Raw genomic sequence first — 24,260 nt, 5'->3', positions numbered from 1 at the left:
GATTCACTTACCATCTGTGAGCCCAAGAAGCAGACAAAGTGATATATCATGAAAATAACATGGTCTTAATATTCGGACCTGACTGAATTTTGTTCTTTCCGCTCAATCTCAACCCAACTTCTCTGAACCACAATCTCCTCATCCATAAAGGATGATATGAGGGCCTATCTTACCTTGTGGTTGTGAAGACCAAGTGAAATAACATATGCAGAAGTCCTGACATAGAACCCAGCCCAGAAGAGACCCTCAATAACTGGCTCATGCCATGATTCCTATTAAGCTGCCCTAGGATCAACCAGAAGGAAACCAGGCAGAGGACTATGGTGATCAGCAATGATGTGAGCCCCAAAGACTCTATCTTGGGACCAGCATGACCACAAATGGGGCCCTACACCATACGAAGCAGGATGCTCCGTCCTGACACAGAGATGGGAAGAAGGGAATTTATAATCAGAAACTTACCTGGATGCTGCCTCCAGCTGTTCTTTCCTAGAACAAGAGGGAAAAATAAAAGCATCAATTATGTGAAACAGCTGTATTCTTCCCCAAAGATTGTTGCAAAGCTTCCATCTGAAGATGATGGAGCAGAGTAGAGATCTAGGACAGGATGGTCGGTGTGGAGGGAACCGACAAAGGAGGTGGGTTTCCCCAGCCAGATTCCCCCCCATGCAGCTCCCATTGGCTCTAAGGCTCTCAGGGTTCTTTTCAGCCACTCATTCATTCATTTATTCATCCAGAAAATGGTTGCTGAGCAATTACTCTGCCCCAGCTCTCACATTGAGCTCGGGAAATTTGTTTGGTGATGGGGACATATCCGGAAACCAGAAATGTCATAATGTAGCAGTCACACACACCCATAAGCTTGTCAACACCATTGTCATCATAGCCAACACTGTCTTAACTCAATTAATCCTCATAGCAACCCTATGAGTACTATCATCTTCCCATTTTCCTGAGGAGAAAATTGAGGCACAGAGGGATTAAATGAATTTCACACTTCATTGTTAAATGAACTGTGATAGGGCTCATAGGAGGCAGCAAAGTCAGGACCCAAACCCAGGTGATCCACCTCTGGAGCCCTCACTCCTAACTGGGAGGTGCACCAGCCATGCTTTGCACATATTCATGACTCCAAATCTTTCTCAGGCTCTCCGTCTGCCTGAAACTCCATTCTTTATTTTTTTTGAGACAGAGTCTCACTCTGTTGCCAGGCGCCAAGCTGGATTGCAGTAGCACAATCTTGGCTCACTGCATCCTCTGCCTCCGGGGTTCAAGCAATTCTCCTGCCTTAGCCTCCTGAGTAGCTGGGACTACAGGCGCATGCCACCACGCCCAGTTAATTTTTGTATTTCTAGTAGAGACGAGGTTTCACCATGTTGGCCAGGATGGTCTCGATCTCTTGACCTCGTGATCCACCCGCCTCGGCCTCCCAAAGTGCTGGGATTACAGGCTTGAGCCACGGTGCCCAGCCTGGAAATCCCTTCTTTTTTTCCCTGCCTGGAACAGTTCTACTCATCCTTTATGTTCCCCAGAGGCCCTCCTGGGGTTTCCTATTCAATTGCCCAAGGTCTAGACTGAGCAAATCCCCTCACAAATAAAATGGTACTCTGCCATTATCACTTGGATCACATCATCCTAGAAAGAACAACTGGCCTAACACGGGGATCCACAGGTGGGAGGGATGGAGACAGAACAAGAGAATCATCGCAGAGAAGTCAAAGGCCCAGTTGGAGAGTTAAGAATTTCCGCTTTGAAAGTTAGCTCAGCATCTAGTCACAGTGTGGCCTTGGGCTGGCCATACATTCTCTGGGCCCATTTCCCCCCGAGCACAATAAAGTCGTGAGTTAGTTGATCACAAAGCAGGTGGACACAGAAAGCTATGACTTTCTAGAATGTTCTGGGTCCCTGAGGCCAGGAGAAGTAAGAAAGGTAGTAAAGAGAAGAAAATGGCAAGGGGACAGCTGAAGGGCATATTGGAAGAGAAGGCATGGTAGGGAGAAAGGTTAACGGGTTAGCACTGCCCATTCCTCTTTCATTCTCCATGATGAGTATTTCATGCTTCCTCCCCTACCGTCAGGCTTCTCTCACTTACCCACCTTCCTCCCAGCTGATGACCTGGACTCCCGTCTCACTGAGGTCTGCCCATGGTCTTGCCACCCACCCCACCCCTGGACTTCTGTTTGTGCCAATGGATGAAGGGTCCATGCTCTTAATGAACGCCCATACTCCACAGACCATCCATCTCTGCTTCTCTCTCTTCTAGTCTTTCCCTGCCCCTCATATGCATATTTATCCTTCTCTATTAGACCCTTTCCATCAAAGAAAAAAATCCTTGGCCTCACATCCACTCCAGCTGTCACACTCACTGTCCCTATTTGCTTATTTCCTCATTGCCCTTTAGTTCATGTCCTCTGGCTTCTATGTGCAATGCTCCACTGAGATTGCTCCAGCCAAAGCCCCAGCAAAGTCCATGTCACAGCATCCCATGAGCACATCCCTATCTTATCTTCATTACCCTTATGATAGGATAGGACTGGTGCAGTTGACCTGTCCTTTCACTGTTAGATCCCCAATACCAAACACAGGGCTTAGCACATAAGGGATGCTCAATAAATATTTCCTAAATGAGTGGAATAAAGGAATAAAAGGGTTTAACTATATTCCAGAGTGTTCTAGATCATGGTTGTAACAGTGGTTTCCCAGGACAGTAATTCGGGAGGTGCCTTCCCCCTTCGGCATCAACACTCCCTTGTAGCCCGGACTCATTCAGCACAGACCGAACACTTGCTATGGGCTAGGGACTAAGACAATTACTTTCACACATTTTATTCAATTTCACCATCCAAACAATAATCTTCAAGAATGGGTCTTATTAGCCAAATACCTTTCTTCATCTTACTTTTAGCCAGTTTTCTCCCTAAATGATGTTTTCTTCCCAGAGATACAATGCAAAATAAAAACACAGGCTTTTGCGCAAGACCTGGGTTCCAAACTTTGTTCCATCATTTATCAGCTGAGTGATATTAAGCAAGCTAATTAATTTCATTGACTCTTTTATTCTTTACCTATAAAAATGGGGTAATGAAAAATGGAGTTACCCCTTCTACTTACTTTCCAGGACATCCTAAAGCTTAAATAAGATTATGTATGAAAGCAGATCCAATGTTATTTGGCCATAGGAAATGACTAGTGAATACAGTCCCCTTTCTGCCCATTTCTAAGCACTCAAATAATCTTGACCCTGGTCATAAAAAGAACAAGTCCTGGTTACACAATGAACTAACTGTTCTTGGTCAAGTATTTTCTACTCTGTGGGCAAAGTCTTCTCAACTCCATTTCAGTTCTAATATCTAACAATTCCAGAGCTGGACTGTCCAGTCTAGTAGTCATTAGTCCCAGAAGGTTATTTATATTAAAATTTAAAAATCCGTTCCTCAATTGCACTGGTAACAGTCAAATTCTCACTAGCCACACATGGCCAGTGGCTACCATATTGAACAGTGGAGCCACAGAAAATGAAAAGTCAGACATAATTCCACTCTCCCTTCAAGGAATAAAGCACTGCACATGCTCTGTTGATAAAATCAATGTCCGATTTTTAACGGTTTCCCTCATCCCTCCTTGTATATAAGAATGTATAATCTGCCATCATTCCTACCCCAGCATCCTCCTGTACCCCCTCAGACTCTTATGATCAACTTGTATTAGGTGCATTCAGCCTCCACTGGCCAGCAGACAGAAGACCTGGGTTTTTCCTCAGTTATGTCCAACATAATATGTGGCCTGAACTTCCTCTGGGGTTTCTGAACTTCTGGAGGCTCTCGGGTTCTTCTCACAGAAAACTGAATTCAGACTTGGCACTCTTTGAAGTTCTTTGCAATTCCAAAACAATGAGTTTGTAATTATAATTTGTAATAAAATAAAAATAAGAATAGACCACAATCATCCATCACTACTAGCCCCAAACACATAGATACTTGCAAATTAACAAAGAACTACACTAAGCTGGAAATTGTGATATGGCGTCACATTGCAGATGGGCTACACAACTTCATCCTTCGAAACCTTTGGCAGGAATCTAAAATGGTGCAGCCACTGTGAAAAACAGTCTGGCAGTTCCTCAGAAAGTTAAACATAGACTTACCAATCCTACTCCTAGGCATATACCCAAGAAAGTTGAAAACATATGTCCACATAACGTGTATGTGAATGTTCATAGTAGCATTATTCACAAAAGCCAAAAAGTGGAAACAACCCAAATTTTCAACACCTGATGAATCATTAAACACAAGGTGGTATATATAATCAAATATTACTTGGCTATAAAAAGGAATAAGGTCTGATACGGACTACAACATGAATGAAATGTGAAAACATTAAGCAAAATGAAAGAAACCATGTATAAAAGAAAGACAAGATATTATATGATTTCTTTATACTACGAAATGTTTGGAATAGGTGAAATAAAGACAGAAAGTAGATTAGTGGTTGCAGGGCCTGGGGAGAAGACAGAACCAGGAGTATCTGCTCATGGGGACAATTTCTTCCTGGGACAGTGCAATTGTTCTGGAATTATACAGTGGTAATTGATACCCCACTTTGTGAATATACTCAAAACCACTGAACTGTTCACTTTAAAAGGGTATCATTTATGGTATGTAAAATCCTCTTATGGGTTGTTAAATGTATCTCAAGAAAGTTGTCATTAAAACAAGCATAAACGAAAGACAAGAAAACCTTTAGGAGGCAGGTGAGAAAACACCAGTGACTTGTCAAATACTTCTTTGCCATTAACATGCGGGGTGGATTGGAATTCAGGGGCATTATTTTCCCAAGGGACTGCCTTGCTTCAGAATGGTTGCTAAATAAATTTCTCTAGGGACACTATACTTTTGCCCTTGAACAAAAGAAAGAAAGAAATGTACTCTCTTAGTTTAAAAACCATTCTCATATCACGGCAACTGTCTGCAGCACAATGTATTCCTCCGAGTCTCTGCCAGCTCGGACAATGCCTTATTTATAATACATCAAGCCAAAAGAATGGGCCCATTGCCAACACCTTGGGATGCATACCAAATGGAAATTGTCTTGGTCCTGCATCCAAAGTGTTCTTGTTTGAGTTCAAGGTCATTGTGTTTTCTTAAGAAGTCATCTGCCCATTCTAATAAGATCTGCTTCATGCTATCCAAAATCCTCAATGATTATAACAAGCATAGCACTTTAGAATCAAATGGAAACATGTAAGTCATGTTCTGAGCAAGTAAGTCTAGTTAAAATTAAGTACATCCAAACTTTGCCATTCATTTATTGAAGACTTGCTTCCTCTGACTTCTCTAACTCTCCCACAAGTCATGGGTCCATTTTGCCTGATCTCTTTCAGGTCCTCCTTCTACTTTCCTTTCTAACTGCTTTTGCCTTGGTCTAGGCCCTCATTTCCTCTTACTCTGAATCCTGCAATATTTGCTAGCTGATCTCCTTGCTTTGGCTTCAGTCCATAGATCCACCCTCACTCTCTTTGCTATTATCTTCCTGAAGCCTGGATCTACTTATGTCATTGTCTGGCTTATCTGGCTTCTCATTGCCTTCAGAGTCAGTTAGATCGCTTTGCAAGTCACCTGTGACCGTGACCCTCCATGGTTGACCCAGTGATTGATACATACAAGGAGATCAAAAATATTAGTGAACTGAGTGCCCTGAATGGAAAAGGGCACTTGCCACTGGAACATTTTGAGGAGTTAAAGCAAGATAGGAGATGTGTGGAGGTGGAGAGCAGAGGCCCAATCTTTCAGGGTCCTGGAAGTCATGGTCAGGTTTTGGGCTTTCTTTTCTTTGTCATGGTCACTTACTGGAAGGTTTTATGCAGAAAAATGAGTTGCAATTCTCTTCTATTTTCATAATCTAGAGACGGGAGTAGAAAGAGAAATTGAGGCTAATGAGTGTGTGTGTGCGCGCACGTGTGTGTGCATGTGTGTGTGTTTGTGTTTGTGTGTGTCTGCAGAGGAGCTGTGGTTGGGCACAGGGGGAGACCCCCTATCTAGTAGTATTGGGTTGTATGAGGGTTCACTGAACCAGAAGATACAATGACAGAAACTTGCTTTGAAGCAGGTTCTAGCCCCAGCTATGAGGCTAACGGTCCATCTACTTTTCTTTCCAAGTCAAGGGTTCTAGGAGTCCAGCACACTACCCATAAACTTAACAATCTGAGTTCAGGCCCCCAGTATAAAAACCAAAACAAAGCAGTTTGTTCTAGAAGCCCAAGTAGTGAAAAGACCATGGGGCTTCGAAGGCCTCCAGATGTGGCTGACATTGGTCATAATGTCCAAAGTGTCAGAGCCTGACTCTGCTGGCTTCTCTGAGAGGAGCTTGGGAGTACAGACCATTCAGCCTAGCTCCAGGTGTGGAATCTGGGTCACTGCCTCAGTCCCACTAGGGGCTCCTGCTCAGGATGCATTTACCATCACTTTTCCATCAGAATTGCTGAAGATGGAGGCCAGATCTACCTTTGCACAAAGCCTCCATTGAGTCTATTACACCTTAAATCTTCTGACTTATCTCATAGGGTATCTGTGAGGATTAAATGAAATATGAACTCTAATGCCTGGAGCATACCAGACATCCAGTGCATATTAATTTCCCTCTCCCTTTCCATGAGCATGGAAAAAGGTTCTTATTTTTCTCTGAGATCTTTAGTTCAATCTCCCACCTCTGAGAGCACAACATAGCATCTCTGGGTGGCTGGAGGACTCTTCCTGCTGTCCTCTTCTACATTTTCTTTCCTGGAATCCAGAGTAGTCTGTGGGTAAAGGCCGTACCCAGGTTGGAGAAGCACCCAGGATTTCCAGGGTGGCTCACTGTGTGGGCTGCCCACTTCCTCAGCCCACTGATCCTGCCCACACATTGATCGGACCTTCTTTAGCAGCCACTCCATGCTGGCTAACTAGGAAGCCCTGGCTGGAATCATCAAATATACTGATGCTGGGGCCCCAGCCCTGGGGACTCTGACTTAACTAACCTGAGGTGTGGTCTGGGCACTGGATTTTTTTTTTTTTTTGAGATAGGGTCTCACTCTGTTGCCCAGGCTAGAGTGCTGTGGCAGGATCTCAGGTCACAGCAACCTCTACCTCCTGGGTTCAAGCCATTCTCCTGCCTAAGCCTCCTGCATAGCTGGAATTACAGGCACGCACCACCATGTCCAGCTAATTTTTGCATTTGTAGTAGAAATGGGGTTTCACCATGTTGGTCAGGCTGGTATCGAACACCTGACCTCAGGTGATCCACCCACCTCGGCCTTCCAAAATGCTGAAATTACAGGCATGAGCCACAGTGCTCAGCCAGAGTTGTTGAAGCTCCCAGATAATTCTAATGTACAGCCCAAATGGGAGACCACTGCCCTGAAGAGTGTTCTCCAGGGAACCATGAGGCCACAGACACAAATACAGACCACAGGAGAGATGGCTGGTCATGCTCTGAGCATTTGGATGAGTTGCCACTTGCCTGAAGAAAGGAAAAGAGACGACCGATTCATAAAACCTCCATGTCGCCACCAGGTCAATCCTGTTGGGGTTGGTAGCATAGTACCTCCAGGCAGCCTGAGGAGCAGAAAAGAGGGGCAGCAATGAGCAGGCACCACCTGAAACTTTCACACAGAATCCTGCACCATCCAAACAACATTTAAGCCCTGACTCCTAAGAATTTGAATGTGCATTGAGCCAACATTCAGAAAAAATGAGGTTCTTGGTTTTCTGAAGTTACTTCGGGAAGAAAAAGCTTCCTTGACCATATAGGAGCTATAATTGGTGTTGTGGTGAGTGGACAGATGAACTGGACTGTGGGGAGAGAAGAGGGTGCTGGGCATAAAATCCCTGAAAGAAGCAAGTACTAAAGGCCAGTGTGACAGCTCACGCCTGTAATCCCAGGGCTTTGGGAGACTGAGGTGGGAGGATCACTTCTGGTCAAGAGTTGATGACCAGCCTGGGCAACATAATGTACCTTCATCTCTACAGAAAATTAAAAAAAAAAAAAGAAAAAAAAAAAAATGTTGGGCATGGTGGCACATGCCTGTAGTCCCAGCTACCCAGAAGGCTGAGGCGGGAGGATTAACTGAGCCCAGGAGATAGAGGCTGCAGTGAGCCGTGATTGCACCACTGCACTCCAGCCTGGATTGTCGAGTGAGACCCTATCTCAAAAAAGGTAAATTAAATAGAATAAAAGAGAAACAAGTACTACTCTTTCCAGAAGGTTCCCTGAGACTTCTCAGTCAAATAGACATGAGAACAGACAGTCTTTTTTTACCATTTCTGGATGCAAGAGAGAGCTTAGGAGAGGAGGATTTGACACAAATATCCTAGAATCTCTAGGATGCTCTAATGTTTGGGGTGTGGGGAGTTAATGGGACTGACACTTGGAAAGTGGGACTGGCCTAGAAACCACAATATGCAGGATGACATCACACACCGTCAGGCACACAGACCCACAGGGACACTCGCTACAACTGGACAAAGCTCACGAGTGAGTGGCCGTGCCCTTGCATGCAGGCGGCTGTAGATAGGACACTCTGCTTTCCTATGCACTGTGCCCCCATCCTCCCCACAGCCCACTAAAACAAAGCAGGAAGTCTCTCTGAAGTATAAGAGGGAACACATCTGCCTCTCTCATCACCTCTAACTGCTCTCCAAAACCCCCAGCCCATGTGGGGCTAGTGATGGAGATGGAAGGCTGGCAGATGCATGTCCAACAGTCTGTGATCCATGGTTGTCTACTGGGCAGGACAAATGGGAAAAGTGGTTTAATGTTTTGTACATGTAAGTCATCTCCTTCTCTCTTGACTTATGGGCTCTCTGCTTGGCAGAGGTGAGACAGACCACTCTCCTTTTAGCTGATTGGCTGAGCACTTGGACTTCAGGCTGATTCTTCCCTATGGGTCCCTAGGTCAAATCTCAGGGGAAGCAGCAGAAGAAAGCTTAGTATGGCCCCAGGTCCAAGCCAAATTCTCATCTCCAACACACCACCAGTAAAAAAGCTGAGGCCAGGTGCCAAGACTCATGCCTGTAATCCCGGAACTCTGGGAGACCAAAGCAGGAGGACGGCTTGAGTGCAGGAGTCTGAGACCATCCTGGGCAACATACTGAGACCTCATCTCTATAAAAAATAAATTAAAAATTTAACCAAGTCGGTGGTGCACATTGTGGTGCGTGTGGCGGTGCATGAGCGTAGTCTCAACTACTCAGGAGGCTGAGATGGGAGGATCGCTTGAGCCTGGGAGATGGAGGTTACAGTGAGCTATGATCGCACCACTACACTCCAGCCTGGACAACAGAGCCTCAAAATAAATAAATAAAACCGATGGACTAATCTCTGAGTTCTGTGTCTATTTCTTGTTTCGCTTAGAAACTGAATGAGAGAGTGACAGGATTGTCACCTTCAGTACACAGAAGAACAGGTGAAACAGAAATGGAGCCCTCCACAAGTAAGCATGTGCACTAATACACACAAATACAGGTACACATAAAACACACAGAAACACACAGAATCCTGGGTCCTGTCCCAGTTCATGAGTATGTCCCCTTCACATGTGCACACACGCACACACATACACACACACAAGTGTGTGCACACGCCTGGATTTTAATCCCATTCCAGTTCATTTCCAGGCAGACAGACCTGAATGAGCTCAGCAGCTGGCTTTCTCCTTTTCTCAAAGTGCTTCTGACGGTGTTGCTCCTGCACCTTGAGGGCCAGCCCGGACCCCAGGATGCCCTGGAGGGAGAGGCAGGCGGTCAGTCCTCAGCTACGCTCTTCTAGCATTCCGGCCCCATTGCCAGGGTAATGGGGGCTGTAGGGCTCAATTGCACTCCAAGCCCCTGCGGTGACAACATTGTACAAAGAAAGGGGGAAGGGGCCCTTTCTTCTCTTGAAGAGCATAGGGAACTTGATTAAGTAAGCCTTGAAGTCAGGAAGACCTGGATTTCAATTCTGACTCTGCCACTTGGCAGGTGTGAGACCCTGGGCAGGCCCCTTAGCCCTGCTACATCTTGGTGTCTTCTACAGACAGGTGGGATAATAATGCCTAATGCATGATTTTGTTAAGAAAAGAGTGAGATAATGTGTATAAACTGCATAACAAAAGGTATTGCACAAAATAGATGCACAGTAATGTTAACTGAGTTTTTAAAATATTTTAGCTTCTTGAACTGTTGTTTGATACTTTTACTATAGCCAGAACTCCCCAGAATTGGGATCTGTTTTGACGTTCAGGTCAGACACGCCCGTGGATTAAGCGGATAGAAACACACACTTTTCAAGTTGAAAGAGAACTTGAAGATCTTGTAACATTCCTATGTCCCTGACTCACTGATGAGAAAACTGAGATTCAGGAAGGTCATTTGCTCAATGTCAAATAGCTTAGAAAAGAAAAACAGACAAGGTAGGGCTGTGAATAGAGAAATAACATCACCAGTGAAAGAATGGATGATGAAGTGGGTGGCAGGGAGATTGTTACTTAAAGACGTTTTTTTTCAAGCATCATGATTAAGAGCCAGGTTTTAGAACCAGTGGACTTGGGATTCCTGGCTCTACAGCCCCATAGCCTTGTGACTGTGGAAAATTTACTAACTCAATTAACTCTCGGGTTTCACATTTGAAAAATGGAGATAAAAACAGCACCTGACCCATAACGTTGCCATGAAGATTAAATGAAATGATGTGGGTAAAGCATTTGGCAGGATTTAGGCACACAGTGACTTCAACAGACGCAATCTGTTTTCGTTATTATTACATATCTGGACACTTGGCTTTGGGGAGGTTATTCTATCACAGGTCAAGGCTTATTTCTTGAGGGAAATTTTTTTTTTACATAAGCCAGTAGGTAACAGGACAATAGAAGGGAGCTCATATATGTGAAGGACTGCTCTGTGCAAGGCACTGAGAATGCATGAATAAAAAATATAATCCCAGCACCCAAGGAGTTCACAGTCCTCCTGGGGAGGCAGATCTGGAAATGTGTAGTCCTGGCACAGGGCCAGAAACGCCCTTACAGAATGATCCCCAGAGTTATGCCCAGGGCAACTAACTCAGCCTAAAGAAGGCAGCATTGAAAGAGGAGTTGATGTGTGAAGAAATCTTTGGCAAAGGAAAGCAGCAGGGGCCGTGGCAGAAAGGCAGGATCATCATGCTTAAGAGAAGGGCTAGAGAGCTGATAGGGCATGAGAAGATAGAAGATGAGACTGGCAAGCTGAGCTGCAGCCAGGCTGTAAGGGGTCCTGCAAGTCACACTGGGAACGTCATATATCAAAGATACTTACCGCTGGAAGGGCAAAAAAGGAGACGCCAATTAAGGAAAAGGTGGCAGCAATCAGACGGCCTTCCCACGTTTTGGGTGTCTTATCTCCATAGCCAATGGTGGCCAGCGTAATCTGAAGAGAGAAGAGTTCAGACATGGAGTACCCCCTGGAGAGGAGTATCAGGGACATGTCAGCTGAGCTCTACCTCTAAGCCTCTCTACCAGCTTGGACAATGCTCCCATTTATAACAATGTTCCCTTAGAAGAAAAGACACCAAGTACCTACTAACTAATGAGGAAGCCTTGAGACTTGTTTATAAGTTAAGGATTTCCTACCTTAGACAACCAGTCAACAAACATTGCAATAATTGCAAATGTGTATGTACACGAGCATTCCTGTGTGTGTATATCTGCAAATTTGTAATCTTATGTATAGCCATGTGTGTGAATATATGTGTACTTGTGAGTATATCTGCATGTATTGTGTGTGTGTATATATAGATATATATGAGTATATCTGTATGTATTGTGTGTGAGTGTGTGTGTGTGTGTATATATATATATATATGTGCATGTGTAATGTGTGTGCATGTGTCTGTTCTGGTGTGTTTAGTATATTTCTGTGTGTGTTTACATGTTTATGTTATCAGTATATGTGTACTTAGGCATGTGAAAGGCAGGATTATCAGAGCAGTTGGCAGTGTGGCTTCCAGAGCCTGTCTGACCTCAAATCCCACATTATCCACTTATTGACTGAAAGAAAGTTACTTAATCTCTTCATACCTCAGTCTTCCCATTTTTAAAAGGAGCTAATGATAGAAGTTGTCTGCGTTTAAAGTACGTTAGTGAAAGTAAAGCACCCAGAGAGATGCTCTGGAGTAAAGTAAGCCTTCAGCGAATGCCTGCTTTAGTACTGTGTGTCCTTGTGGGGGCAGGGTTGCGTGCACACAGGTCTATGCATGCCCATGTGTGTATCTGTCACTGGGTTTGTTTGCACATGCACGGCTTGGCTGATAATAGTCTGTGATTAATAAGGCTAGGTCCCTAAACAACCATGCAACCAGGCTGTTCTAAGCCCCCACTTTTTATAAACACTAGAGAAAAGTCAATTCCAAGTGCACACCCTGAGGGAGAGTCTCCTGTTAGTAGGTTCAGAGCGGAAAGAGGTCTAGCTCTTACCTCTGACTGCAGAATGCAGCTGCCTGGCTGAGCATGCTCATGTCATGCCCTCCCCCTCTCTCTGCCTCTGACAGTCAATCCCACAGAGTTGGCCTCCAAGGTAGTAACTCACCAGGCCCCACCACAGGGCATCTGCATAGGTCTCAAACTCCTCTTTCATCTCCTCTCCTTGTGCATCCACCTCTGGGACATCTTTCTCAACCAGGTAGACAAGAAATGAAGAAAGGATGAGTGTCAGGAAACCGATGTACCAGGCAGTGATGAGTTCCTGAAAGAATGAACAGTAGACATGAAAAGTGGTCACTGGGGAGTCATTGGAGTCCAAGTATACCAGCTCTGTGACTGTGGCCAAATCATTCACCTTCTCTGATCCTCACCTTCCATCACTGTAAAATGGGATCAGTCACATGGTAATTATTTCATCATTAATTAACAGAACAAGCATATGGTTCCAGGGAGAGAGGAAAGTTTCTAGCCTAGGGCCACTTCAATATCACTGTTCAAGAGGCTTCAGAGGAAGGTAAGAAGGCAGGAGGAAGTGGCTGCTGCCTCTAAGACAAGTCTCAGGGCTCAGGAGACTAGGGTCTGTGAAAGACTGTGCAGAGCAAGGAGAAAGCTCAGTACAACCAGGAAAGCAGCAGCGTGAGAGGCAGCACTGCATAGTGGACAGGGCTGTGGACAGGGACCCAGCCCTGCCACCAGTTTAGGGGTGGCCATGGACAAATTATCTTCTTCTCCCATTAGTATCCTTTTTTTAAAAATTTTTTTTGAGATGGAGTCTTGCTCTGTCGCCCAGGTTGGAGTGCACTGGTGCAATCTTGGCCATCATTGCAACCTCTGCCTCCCGGGTTGAAGTGATCCTCCTGCCTCTGCCTCCTGAGTAGCTGGGATGATAGGTGCACGCCACTATGCCCTGCTAATTTTTGTACTTTTAGTAGAGACGGGGTTTTATTATGTTGGTCAGGCTGGTCTGGAACATCTGACCTCGTGATCTACCCACCTTGGACTCCCAAAGCGCTGGGATTACAGGTGTGAGGCACTGCGCCTGGCCAGTATCCTCATTTTTTAAATGCAGCTCTAGTGAAATGTAGCTCTATGTTAAATACTGATTTAGAGCCTATATAAAAGAAGCAAAAGAAGGCATAAAGCCTGAGATTTCATAGATATTATCACATAATAGACCAGGACATGCAACTAAGTAAACAAGAGTAAGGTGATTTAATGAAGAGTTAGTAACAGCAAGGATGGTATGGATGGAAGCCACTGAAGTTTCAAACCCCTAATGGAGACAAGACCTAGTGCTCCTTCCAGCTCCAACTTTCTCTCTTTCTCTCATTCTATTCCAGTTTCAAGGTTTATCATAGGAGGTTGGGCAGGAAGAAAGGCAAGGTTATTGGTTAACACAATCTGGAGATTTAAGCCTGTCTGTCATTCTTGCTGAGTCATCTCAGAGAACAATGTTGTTCACATTGATATCCTTCCTGTATCTGACTATCTACAGCCAGTCAGCTGGCCCTTCTGGGCCAGTAGAATCTTCCTGACAAGGTTGCTTCCTGCCTCCTGCAGTGCTTGGCTCACATGAGCCCTATGTGAACTGCCCTCCCGCAATGAGACCAACCAAAGAGCATGGAGTCATCTTCAGACTCATGTCATTTCCACTGTGAAATTTTTCTAGATGTTCCCTCCCCCAATGAAAGATAGAGTTCATCTGTGTTTCCTTTATTCCCTCCCCATTTTCTAAACATACTTCTCCAAGTCTCCAACATTTTCTTATGTTCATTTATTATTATGCTCTGGCCTTGCCCACAGCATCACATACACATTGCACTGGTATGAGTTTGGTCTACAGCAGAGAGGTTCGCTTAGATGATACAGGCGACACAGCCAGCCATTCCCCTTGGTGAGCGAGGTTCTGTTCTGCAGGGAATTTGAGAAGGGAAAGGTACACGGGCTCGTCTTTTCCCAGTGACTGCCTGAGCATGAGCCTCTTGCCTGTGGAGTGTGGTTCTCATGCTTACATGTTTTTTCATACCCTCTGGCCCCCAAATGCAAGTCAGAAGTTTCATCTGAGACTTAAACAAAGAAATAGTTGTCTGTTTACATGTGCCCCAAGAAACTGACTGTTCTGGGTTAGAATAGTCAGCAATACAGAGTGAAAATGGGTCATAATTCTATACTTTGTAGTCATTTACCTTGTGGTTATTCAAAATAATTCTGACTTTACACACTTTTTGCCAGCAGCTCTGTGGCAGAACCTGTGACAGTTCCCCAGTAACCACCAGCTCCCCTACCTGCTGAGGCTCCCCTGCAGTCAAGGACTGGGGTCCAGCCAACATGGAAAAGTGATGGGAGTGAATCCCTCCTTGTCCCTTAAACCCATTCTGCAGGATGCTCCAGGTTCCTCTCCCCTGTCTTGGTAACTCAACTCATCATATTCAAGACAGACGAGGCCCACCCAGCACACATCAGATACAGTGTAAATCAGAAGACATCTAGGTTTTTGTGCTGGGCCGTGGGAGCTCTAGGGCTCATTTATTCTGGAAGCAGAACCTGACCTATCCTAACTAGTGAAAGCATTAACTTCGAAAGTTTAACCCTGTGCAACAGAGCCTCCCACTCTTCATCTTTGAGTGCTCAGAAGAGTCAGGCATGGAACCTGGCCCAGAGTACACTGAATAAATGAATGAAGAAATGTATTGATAAATGTCCGTTTGCCAGTGCCATTGGTGATTCCCTTGGGGAAGAGCTTCCTCCCAGCTCTGACAGCACAGGCCTTCAGGAGCACTCACGACGTGTACTTTGGAGTCTAACTAGAGCCCATCGATCTAAGTCTGTGTGCAGAGAGCTCTGCTCCAGAGCCTTTTCCCACCCCTGGGAAAGACTCTCTGCCTCAGTGGGGTCTGGCTGCAGTGCAAGCCCATAGTTCCCAAGGAATTATAAAACAAACTTCCAACAGTCTCAGGAAATTACATGGCAAAAGCTAGCAGGCACTGGGGATCTATTATAATTTGGAGGAACAGAAGCAAGGGCCTAAACCAGCAATTTTTAGCACCAATGTTGACCAGGACTGTGGATCAACTCAGCTCCATGGATACAGGTTATGACTGAACCCATAGAGGTGTTATGAACGTGTCCTTTGGTAAAAGATAAAACAGAAGGTCAGGAGGAAGAAAGGGCCCCGTAAAGGATGCCCTGACCTCACTTATTCTGCTGCCAGAGGTATCACAACAAAAAATAAAACAGATGGCAAGAAACTGCATTCTAAGCTGAAAGATCCTCAGGTATTTTATGCTTTCATTCCATTTTATGTCTATACTTATGTGTATGGTGTGTGAGGAACAGCATACTCAGACATAATAAATGTTACTATTAATCAGCACCTACGACTTACCCGGCACTTAAATGCACCTTTTCTCACATAAGCATCCAGGAGGATTCACATTTTACCATTGAGGAAGCTCATAAAAATAGAATGACACCTTTAAGGCCTTCTGGCTGGAACATAGCAGGGCTGAATTTTGAGCCAAGTTGCTGACTGACTCTCAAGCTCACATTCTGAGATGTGATCTCATAGGAAACTACCACCTCTTCAACATATCTTATAGGTGCATCCCTGAGAGAGAAGAACCAGGAATTGTGTGGGTATGTTTTGGAGCTGTCCAGCTACAGGCGGCATGGTCAGGTTAACACGTAAAGGAAAACTAAACTCCTTAATGCCAAATTGCCCAGGGCTCAGTGCCTCAGGTCCAGCTCCCCAGAAACAGAACCTGAGAAAGGGATTTCAGTGCATGTGACACATTGGCATGTAATTATTGAGGAAATGGTCACAGGATTCCTATTAAAAGGGGACCTAGGTGGGGCAGCAACAGCATCTATTAAGCCTACCACGGTGGGCACAAAAAAATACTGTCTTGGGAAGCAAGGTAAACTTGACTTTGTACCCCCAAAGAACATCTGTCTCTGGGGTTCCTCCTGATTTCTCCTCTCGGGATTTTTTTCTGCCTGAGCTGACACAGCGGTTTTCCTTCATTCCTCCAATATCCAGCTAAAGCAGCTGGATTAAAACAAAGTCCTACCAAAGCCCTGGGTTAAGAATAGGAAAGAAACACTGGCAGTATCATGAATGCAGATCAACTGGATTCTGGCTGCTTGGGATCCATACCTGCTCAACCACACGGGACTTCAGAGAAGGAATGGACGGAATTCCACCCCTCCTGGATTCTGATCTACTTGGGAGAGGGGAGCACCACCATAGTAAGCAGCAAACCACTGGATACAGACCCTAGAACTGGACTGCTAGGGTTTGTATCAAATTGCGTGACCTTGAGCAAGTACTTCCTCTTTCTATGTTTTCTTCTTTATCAGTGTAATGGGGTGGCAGTAGTGCCTGATTCATGGGGTGAGCTAGTTCGTGTCAAGCACTAAGCTGTACATACTGTGCTCTGGGCTCTACATAATTGTAACTGAACAATTTCTATGAGCTGGGTACCTTCTAAGTGCTCTTCACATATCAATGTATTTCATCTTCATCTAACCCTATGAGGTCAGTGCATTACTATTCTAATTTTATAAATGCAGAAACCAAGACATCAAAACTCCCCAATGTCACAGAGGCAGAGTTCAGATTCAAGCCAGTCTGTGTGATTCCCAAGCCTTTTCCTCCCACTGCATGTTGCCTTGAATGAGGTCATTCCATCTTCTCAAAAATCTGAAGGAACAGGCATCATCATCCCTATTTTAAAAGTGAGAAAACTGAAGCCCAAAGAGGGCTGAGCAACTTGGCCAAAGTAATTTGCATATGGTGGAGCCAGTACCTAAGTTCAGGTCTACCTGTTCCTGCTCTCTGCACCACACCTGCTCATGCCCCAGACTACCGCTGCTTCCTGTTCCTCCTCCTCCTCTTACTCTTGGTCGTTATTGTCAAGGGTGGCAGAATGGCTGACTTCTAGGGACACTGTAAAGGAAGGGATGTCATGGAAGGGCACAGGTGAGTGGGAAGCCCACGTGGTCTTGTAACTTCTCCACCACACTTACTTTGCTGTGGGCACAGATGGCCGAGCCCAGAAGCTTCCAGGTGCCACCTCTCCGGTCCATCCGCAGCATGCGCAGGATCTGCAGGAAGCGCAGGCTTCGCAGGGAGGTGGCCAGAACATTGCCTTGGTTTCCCACAGCAACCACGGGCACAGAGGCAATCAGCACAAAGATGTCTGGGAGAGAGGACAGACAGAGTGGGAGGGAAGAGGCAAAGGAAGGTCAAGCAAGAGCAATGGCATCATCACAGGTGCTATATGCTGGCAGATCAGCATGTGCCAAGCAGTGGGACAATCTAAGCACTGCTGTTGAATTTTGACACCAACCACACATGGTAAGTGGGATTATTCTCCTGTGACTGATGAGGAAACTGAAGTTCTGAGTCTGAGTGCCTTTCCAAGGCCACCTGGCCAAAAGTAGCTGGGTTGGGACTGGACACAGGTCTGCCACGCTTCAATTCTGACCCCAGAGCAGCAATTTACCAAGGTCTCCTGCAGCGTGGTCCTTGAGACTCACTCTGGGGTCCGGAGGAGATCTGCAGCTGCTCAATCTATGGAGATGAAGCCCGAAACTCAGATGAGATGCTGTTTCTATAGGTGTTTCTCCTAAAAGCATCACTTGAGATAGGAACTTGGGTTCAAGTAATGTATTGGAAGATGATCTTAGGAAGCAGAAGTGATGGCAGAAAGAGAGAGAGACAATATAAAAAAAATGTAAGGGGGTGTTATCAAGGTCACTGTTGAGTCCTTTGAGCTGTAGACAGATCTCCCAAGATTGTCCATCTGTAAAATGGGAGGCCAGACCTCTTTTTCTTGCCTCCTACTGGTTGAAAGCCACCCCTCACGTTGTCAGCGCCCCCACACACCTGAGCTACACCGGCCTAGTGATCTCCCTGAGCTGGAGAGAAGGTCTTGGGGCAGACTGTGCAAAGAAGTAAAGCCCACCTATGATGTGGGATGCTGGTATCAGGAGATGGCATGAAAATGTCCACTACAGACATTTTCAGATATGGACCAAAGGGATGAGACACTTCTGAGATTGTTAAGCAGGCTCTTGACATCAAATCATCTAGTATGAAAGAGGGAGGAACTGATCTCTTTTCTATTTCCTTGTTGCAGTCAATTTCCATATCCATTATCACCCCACTTTCCTGCAGAGAGTTACCAAGTTAAAAGGCCCACATGGCCAAGTAAATTTGGGAAAAAGTCCATTAAATGGGTTTTAAAAAAATTATTAGTATTATTTATTCCTAGTGTCATCAAATTTTACATCGAAACGTAATAATCATACATATTCACAGGGTTTGCAGGACTTCTCAGAGACTTTAATCTGTGAATATATACTGTGGTTCTCAATTATACAAGTATAGACTTTCCCAAAATATTTTGACCACATAACTATTTTTTTCAAGGGCTCCAAGAGATCGAAGAAATACACTTAAAGAAATATTTGTCTACTGGGAAACGGTCAAGCTCTGCAAAGCCCTCTATAATCTGGCTCCTGGGAATCTGCCAGAAGCCTGTGTAGTTTGATGAGCATACATCTCCATATCTTTGTGTGAGCTGGTCTCTGAGCTTGGAATAACCTCCTCATCTCACATCAAGGCACATTTACCAAAAAAGCTGATGCCTTTCCTACCTTATAAAAGTGTTCTCCAGGTGTGCCTGGCCTTTGGAAAAACCTAGGGGTCAAACCTTTGGATACTGATACATCTGCATCATTTGCCAGGCTTCTCAGATCATCTGTGCAAAGCTATTCATCTATAATGCTTGTAGAGAAAACAAAAGAATGTCAGATGTGCAATAAACACTATAGTCTAAGATGCTCCATGAGGCAGGTTTAATCTGTCTTCACTCAGAATGTCAGGGTCTGAGGCTGCCTTGAATATGAAGGCCATCATGTTCACAGGTGTGATAACCTTCCTCTTCTCTAACACAGAAAAACATTTCCCATAGGGCCACATGATGGAAGAAGTGGATATGAATACACTGGAAAACATAGCAACACTAACCAAGGACCATGTGATGCTGAGGGAGGGTGGAGGGGGAACCTGGAGCTCTGTGACCACAGCTGATCTTAAAATAGTGGACACTGCCCCATGGGGGAGGCACCTGTCCTGCAGGGGTCCGGGCTCCATCTGTCAGGGTGTGCTAAAACTGGGAAGGAGTCTCTTTGAATGTGGGCACCATCCATCATAAAGCTATCACCCACACACTCAGAACTTCAGGTCAGCCTTGGATAGGTCATGCCAGAGAAGAAAAATAAGTTTGTTAATTGTATTGCACTTGCAAAAGACTTGGAAGGAAGAAAAGGAGAGAGGACATAAAGGAAAGCCAGGATTAGATACTGAAAGAGGGCAAAAGAAGAGAGAAGAAAGAAATATGAAAAAATCATTTAAAAATGTCCTCCAACATTGCACACACACACACACACACACGCACACACCACAGACACTCACATACCCTCCTTACATTCAAAGTTCTGACAATAAAAAAATCTCAGAAGTCCAACCTTAGCAGCAGGTGGGAATAGGGCAGAGATTTCAGCCGGGAGTGGGCAAGACAATGCAATTCCAGACTGCACAAAGAGAAGCCTGGCATCTGGGACAAAGGACATGGTCCAGCTCTTCTCAGTGTTCAGTCCTGGGAATGAATTTTCAAAAATGAAGTGAAGAATGGGTAGCATGCTCAGAGGAGAGGGAGTATGATGCTGAGAATGCGTGATGTAAGGTAAATTGAAGCCATTGATGACAGTGTTTCTTGGTAAAAGACTCTTCTGGAGTAGACAGGAGGAATAAATTGTCTAGACTCAAATACTTGAAGAGTGCCAGAGGAGTTTAGGTGAGTGCCTTGTGACTGGGGGCATGCAAGCAGAACCTAGGTGACCACCTAACAGCTGCTGCTGGGGAATGGAGCAACAGGCAGGACGGTAAGTTGGACTAAATGTCTTTGGAGGCCCTCCCAGCCCTGACATTCTATGATCCTGTAATTCCAACCTTCCATGGATTTGAAGCTGCAAGACTCCTACCCATCACTCAAGGATATTTTGTTCTATGACTCCATGGATTTTGGTCTACACTGGACCAATAGGTCCGTGAGGGCTTCCACCTCCTCTACTCTGAAACTGCCTGCACACAAATAGAAGGATTCCGGTGACACCTCTCAAAGCAACTTTTGGATTAAGAAGTAAGACCACACATGGAATCCGCTGTTTCCGGCATGACTGAAAAATGACTCAGCTCTGTGAGCCTCAGTTTCTATTTCTGTAAAATGGATATAACATGATGCTGTGGAAGTAGATTCTCAGCCAGCAATGGTGTCCGACCTACAGCCTCCATCCCAACCCATCTGGAAACGTATGGGTAACTCTGAACCTCACCGTGACTGGGGGTGCTACAAGTCCAGGGACTGGGGTTGCTCAGTACCCTGCGACCTGCTTGCTGCTCTACAACCCAAATGCCAAGAGCGACACCCTCCCCCGCCATGAAGAATCCCTGTCCTGTGCCGTCCTTATGAGGACCAGTCACAGAAGAAGGAACGTGAGGATCGGATAGTTGAGGCCGTCCCTTCTCATTGAGGCAGGGTCAGGGGCTGGGCTGGCCTCTACAATGCCGCGTGATTTCCCAGAATAGCTGCTTAAAATTTTCTCAGAGAAACAATGCCTGAGAAGAAGGGAACTGAGAAGGCAGGAGGCTCAGGGTCAGGACTTACCCAACATGCACAGGGGCTTCCTGGCGAACTTCAGTCGGCCCCGCCAGCCTTTGTATCGGCAGCAACACCCAGCCGCCCAGATCCTCAAAGCAAACTCGGCTCCAAAGATGAAAATAGCAAATGTCTCCTGCATGGAAGAGCATATGGAGAGGCACTGATTAACCGGGACCCACTTGCCGGGAGCTAGTGATTTCTATTTGGAAGTTCTGAAGAACTCCGTTTCTGTGTTGTTGCTGGTTGTCTCGTTGGCGGGGATGGGTGGGGATGGGGGTGCCGAAGGGGATGGGGAGAACAGATCAATCCCCGCCATTCGGTTTGGAGGGCTCCCGTCTTCATTCTGATGTGCTAACTGTCCTTAACGCTGTTAAGCCTGGCACAGTGATTACTTGTTCTTTTTTCTATGTTTCGGTTCCAATGGATCATTATAAAGAGTCCCTTTAATGAATGAAAAGCCCCTAAGAAGTGCAGTTGGGCTGAAGAGAGATCTCAGTGAAACACAATCTATTAATTCCACCGAGTGCCTGTATCCTGGCATTGTTAATTGTGGCCAATGGTTATTAAGCCTGGTTCCTGGGCCAGGCAGCCCCCAAAGTGTTTGATAATATTATTCTCATCTTAAATTTTGAGAAACCAAGGCACAGAGTGGTTAAACAAGTCTTTTAAGGCTATGAAGTGGAGCAGAAGGGATCTCGGGCTTAAGTAATTAGGCGGTAGAGCCCAGGTGCTTAAGCACTAGAAAATACTGCCTCCAGGACACGGGGTCCCCCTTTCCTCCTGCACCTCCCTTGATGATCAGACACCGACACCTCTGCCCCTCTCTCTCTCTTTTGTGACTTCTCTGGGTCCTCTGAGGCATTGCTGCTCCACGACAATCCCTGAAGCCTAGTTCCTGGAGTTTGGTGGTTTCCAAAGAATTCCCCACTGAGGTCTCAGCTCTGGGTCATGCCATTGCAAATGCCTGCTCTCAGAAAGAAGTGCTGACTCTGGTGCCTCAGCTTGCCCAGTGTGAGAAGAAGGCTCCACTATTTTACAAGCCCTAACTAGGGGGCCACACCACTTCCGTGTGTGCAGGATGGGGCCTCACCCCATGCAGTTGGCGTCACCCTGAGGAGGCAGAGCTGACTCCCAATCGCGCAAGAGTGTGGTCATTCAAGGGGCCAATTGACTAGTGCTGTCCTGTGGCTACAGAAAGAGCAAGCCCTTGCTGGAGCCTTCGCTCAGCCAGGTGCTGAGGCTGGGCCAAGCCCATGTCTGCATTTGCTTCTCACCTGACCTTACATCTTTTAGGCAAAGACTTGAGCAAATCGAGTCAGGGGTACATTAGGTGACGTGCTCAAGAATTCTAACCCTGCTCTGTCTCCATCACACCAGCTGATGGAAAACAGAGAGTGAGAACAGATGGAGGCCCCAGGAGGGGAGACTTAGAGGTTTCATGTATAAATGGAATTCTGTACCTGGCCTTGAAGAGAATGAGAGATCCTTGGAATTTACAGTGTAGGATACCAGGGAGAAAAAGCAGACACGTTTTAGAACAAAACATGCCTTTGTGTTAAGTTTTAGAGGACTGGGAAGCTGTTTTTGTCATTTAATAACATACGTTGGTTTTTGCTTTGACTTTATTTCCCCATCTCTCTAATGTGGAATAGCAAATCCTTACCAGGAATGCCATTCCTCATTCCCCATGTGACCATGTCGGGCCTCACCAAGTAACAGAGGCTTTGCTTTTCCTTGGGCCTGGACTTGGCTAGAGACGACAAGAAGCCCCAACCAGTCAGGGATAATGGTACCCAAGGGCGACTGCCTTTTCATTATTGTGGATGCCCAACTGAAGTGTTTACCCCTGAATGCAGTCTTACCAGTAACAGAAGCCAGTCTCCTGAGACAGTCTCATACTCCTTGAATGTGGTCAGGACAGCCAGAATCAGACACCCCAGGACAATCAGGAACCTAGAGGGGAAGAAGGAAAGAGACTAAGGAATCTTTGAGTCCTGGCTTGCTCTGAGGCTAAGATAGGGAATGGTGTCTTCCAGGATGAAGTTTCATCTTCCGCTGGACATTGCCATGTGCTTTATGTGCTATCGCACTTCATCTTCATGACAAACCTGCGAGGCAGGCAGGAATGATCATCCCAGTTAAACAAAACAAGATGAGAGAAATTGACCGTGTGCATACTTTTACTTAACCAGCTAGTTAGTAGAATCAGTTAGTTGGAATTTAAACTAGATCATCTGGTTCCAACCTGGGGACATTGCTGAAAGTCCAAAAGCCAAGAAAATTGTTTGAAAGTCTAATTAATTAATAATGTGTTCTACACACATAGGACTGATTTTAAAATATATGAAAATGTTTTCTTAGTACGAAGAAAACAGAAATTTATTCCAAAGATTGAAAAATTCAGCAAAGGCTTCGGTCATCAAGTATGAATATTATTCATTTTTACAGTCAGTGGATATTAAAGAACTTCTTTCACTTGGGGGTCTTTGGAATTGTTTTTGAAATGCTATAAAAAACAGGAACTACCACACTGAACGATTCAGAATGCTGGTCCTTTAAAATTCATGGAAAGGTCACCTGGTTTATGCCCAGGACCAGGCAGGAGTGAACTACAAACAATTCTTTTAGATTGTTATCTTCATAAACTCTGTGAGGGGTGTGTGTGTGTGTGTGTGTGTGTGTGTGTGTGTGTGTGTAGAGAGAGAGAGAGAGAGAGACAGAGACAGAGAGAGAGAGAGAAAGTGAGAGAGAGAGTCCATGTTTCATTGTTTTAGTAAAGAAAATGGTTCTCTCTCTTGATGGAGAGTCTTTGGTTCAGTGGTTAGTATCAGGTTCCCTGGGTGTCCAAGAGGGAATTTACAAGCTAGGGTTTATAGGTAAAGCTTGGTAGTATAGACTCGAGCTCTCCTACCCCAGGTAATCTAGTTTTCCACTTTACTAAGGTTCTACCCATGATTTTTTGGCTTTTGTTCATTCATTCATTCAACATTTATATGGCAGATGCCAAGCATACAGAGCTGGAATTCAAAATAAGCTGGATCTGTCTCCATGACCTCACAGTTCAGATA

The 24,260-nt window shown here is 45.4% G+C and overlaps 1 protein-coding gene across 1 annotated transcript in view; it reads right to left on the bottom strand.

The window, feature by feature from the left end:
- KCNQ3 (potassium voltage-gated channel subfamily Q member 3) overlaps nucleotides 1-24,260 on the bottom strand; it is a 342,569-nt gene that overhangs the window by 32,051 nt on the left and 286,258 nt on the right. Inside the window, exons 2-9 of the mRNA XM_017500329.2 lie at nucleotides 23,055-23,145; nucleotides 21,199-21,325; nucleotides 17,492-17,664; nucleotides 12,570-12,725; nucleotides 11,301-11,411; nucleotides 9,661-9,756; nucleotides 7,495-7,589; nucleotides 463-489 (exon numbers count right to left, since the gene is read on the bottom strand). Of these exons, the coding sequence (XP_017355818.1) occupies nucleotides 463-489; nucleotides 7,495-7,589; nucleotides 9,661-9,756; nucleotides 11,301-11,411; nucleotides 12,570-12,725; nucleotides 17,492-17,664; nucleotides 21,199-21,325; nucleotides 23,055-23,145 (876 nt within the window). The remainder of the gene's footprint in view (nucleotides 1-462; nucleotides 490-7,494; nucleotides 7,590-9,660; nucleotides 9,757-11,300; nucleotides 11,412-12,569; nucleotides 12,726-17,491; nucleotides 17,665-21,198; nucleotides 21,326-23,054; nucleotides 23,146-24,260) is intronic.

The sequence above is a fragment of the Cebus imitator genome, unplaced genomic scaffold, assembly GCF_001604975.1.
Source record: "Cebus imitator isolate Cc_AM_T3 unplaced genomic scaffold, Cebus_imitator-1.0 Scaffold13, whole genome shotgun sequence".
Taxonomy (NCBI): Eukaryota; Metazoa; Chordata; class Mammalia; order Primates; family Cebidae; genus Cebus; species Cebus imitator.
This window is presented reverse-complemented; position numbering and strand designations above follow the sequence as displayed.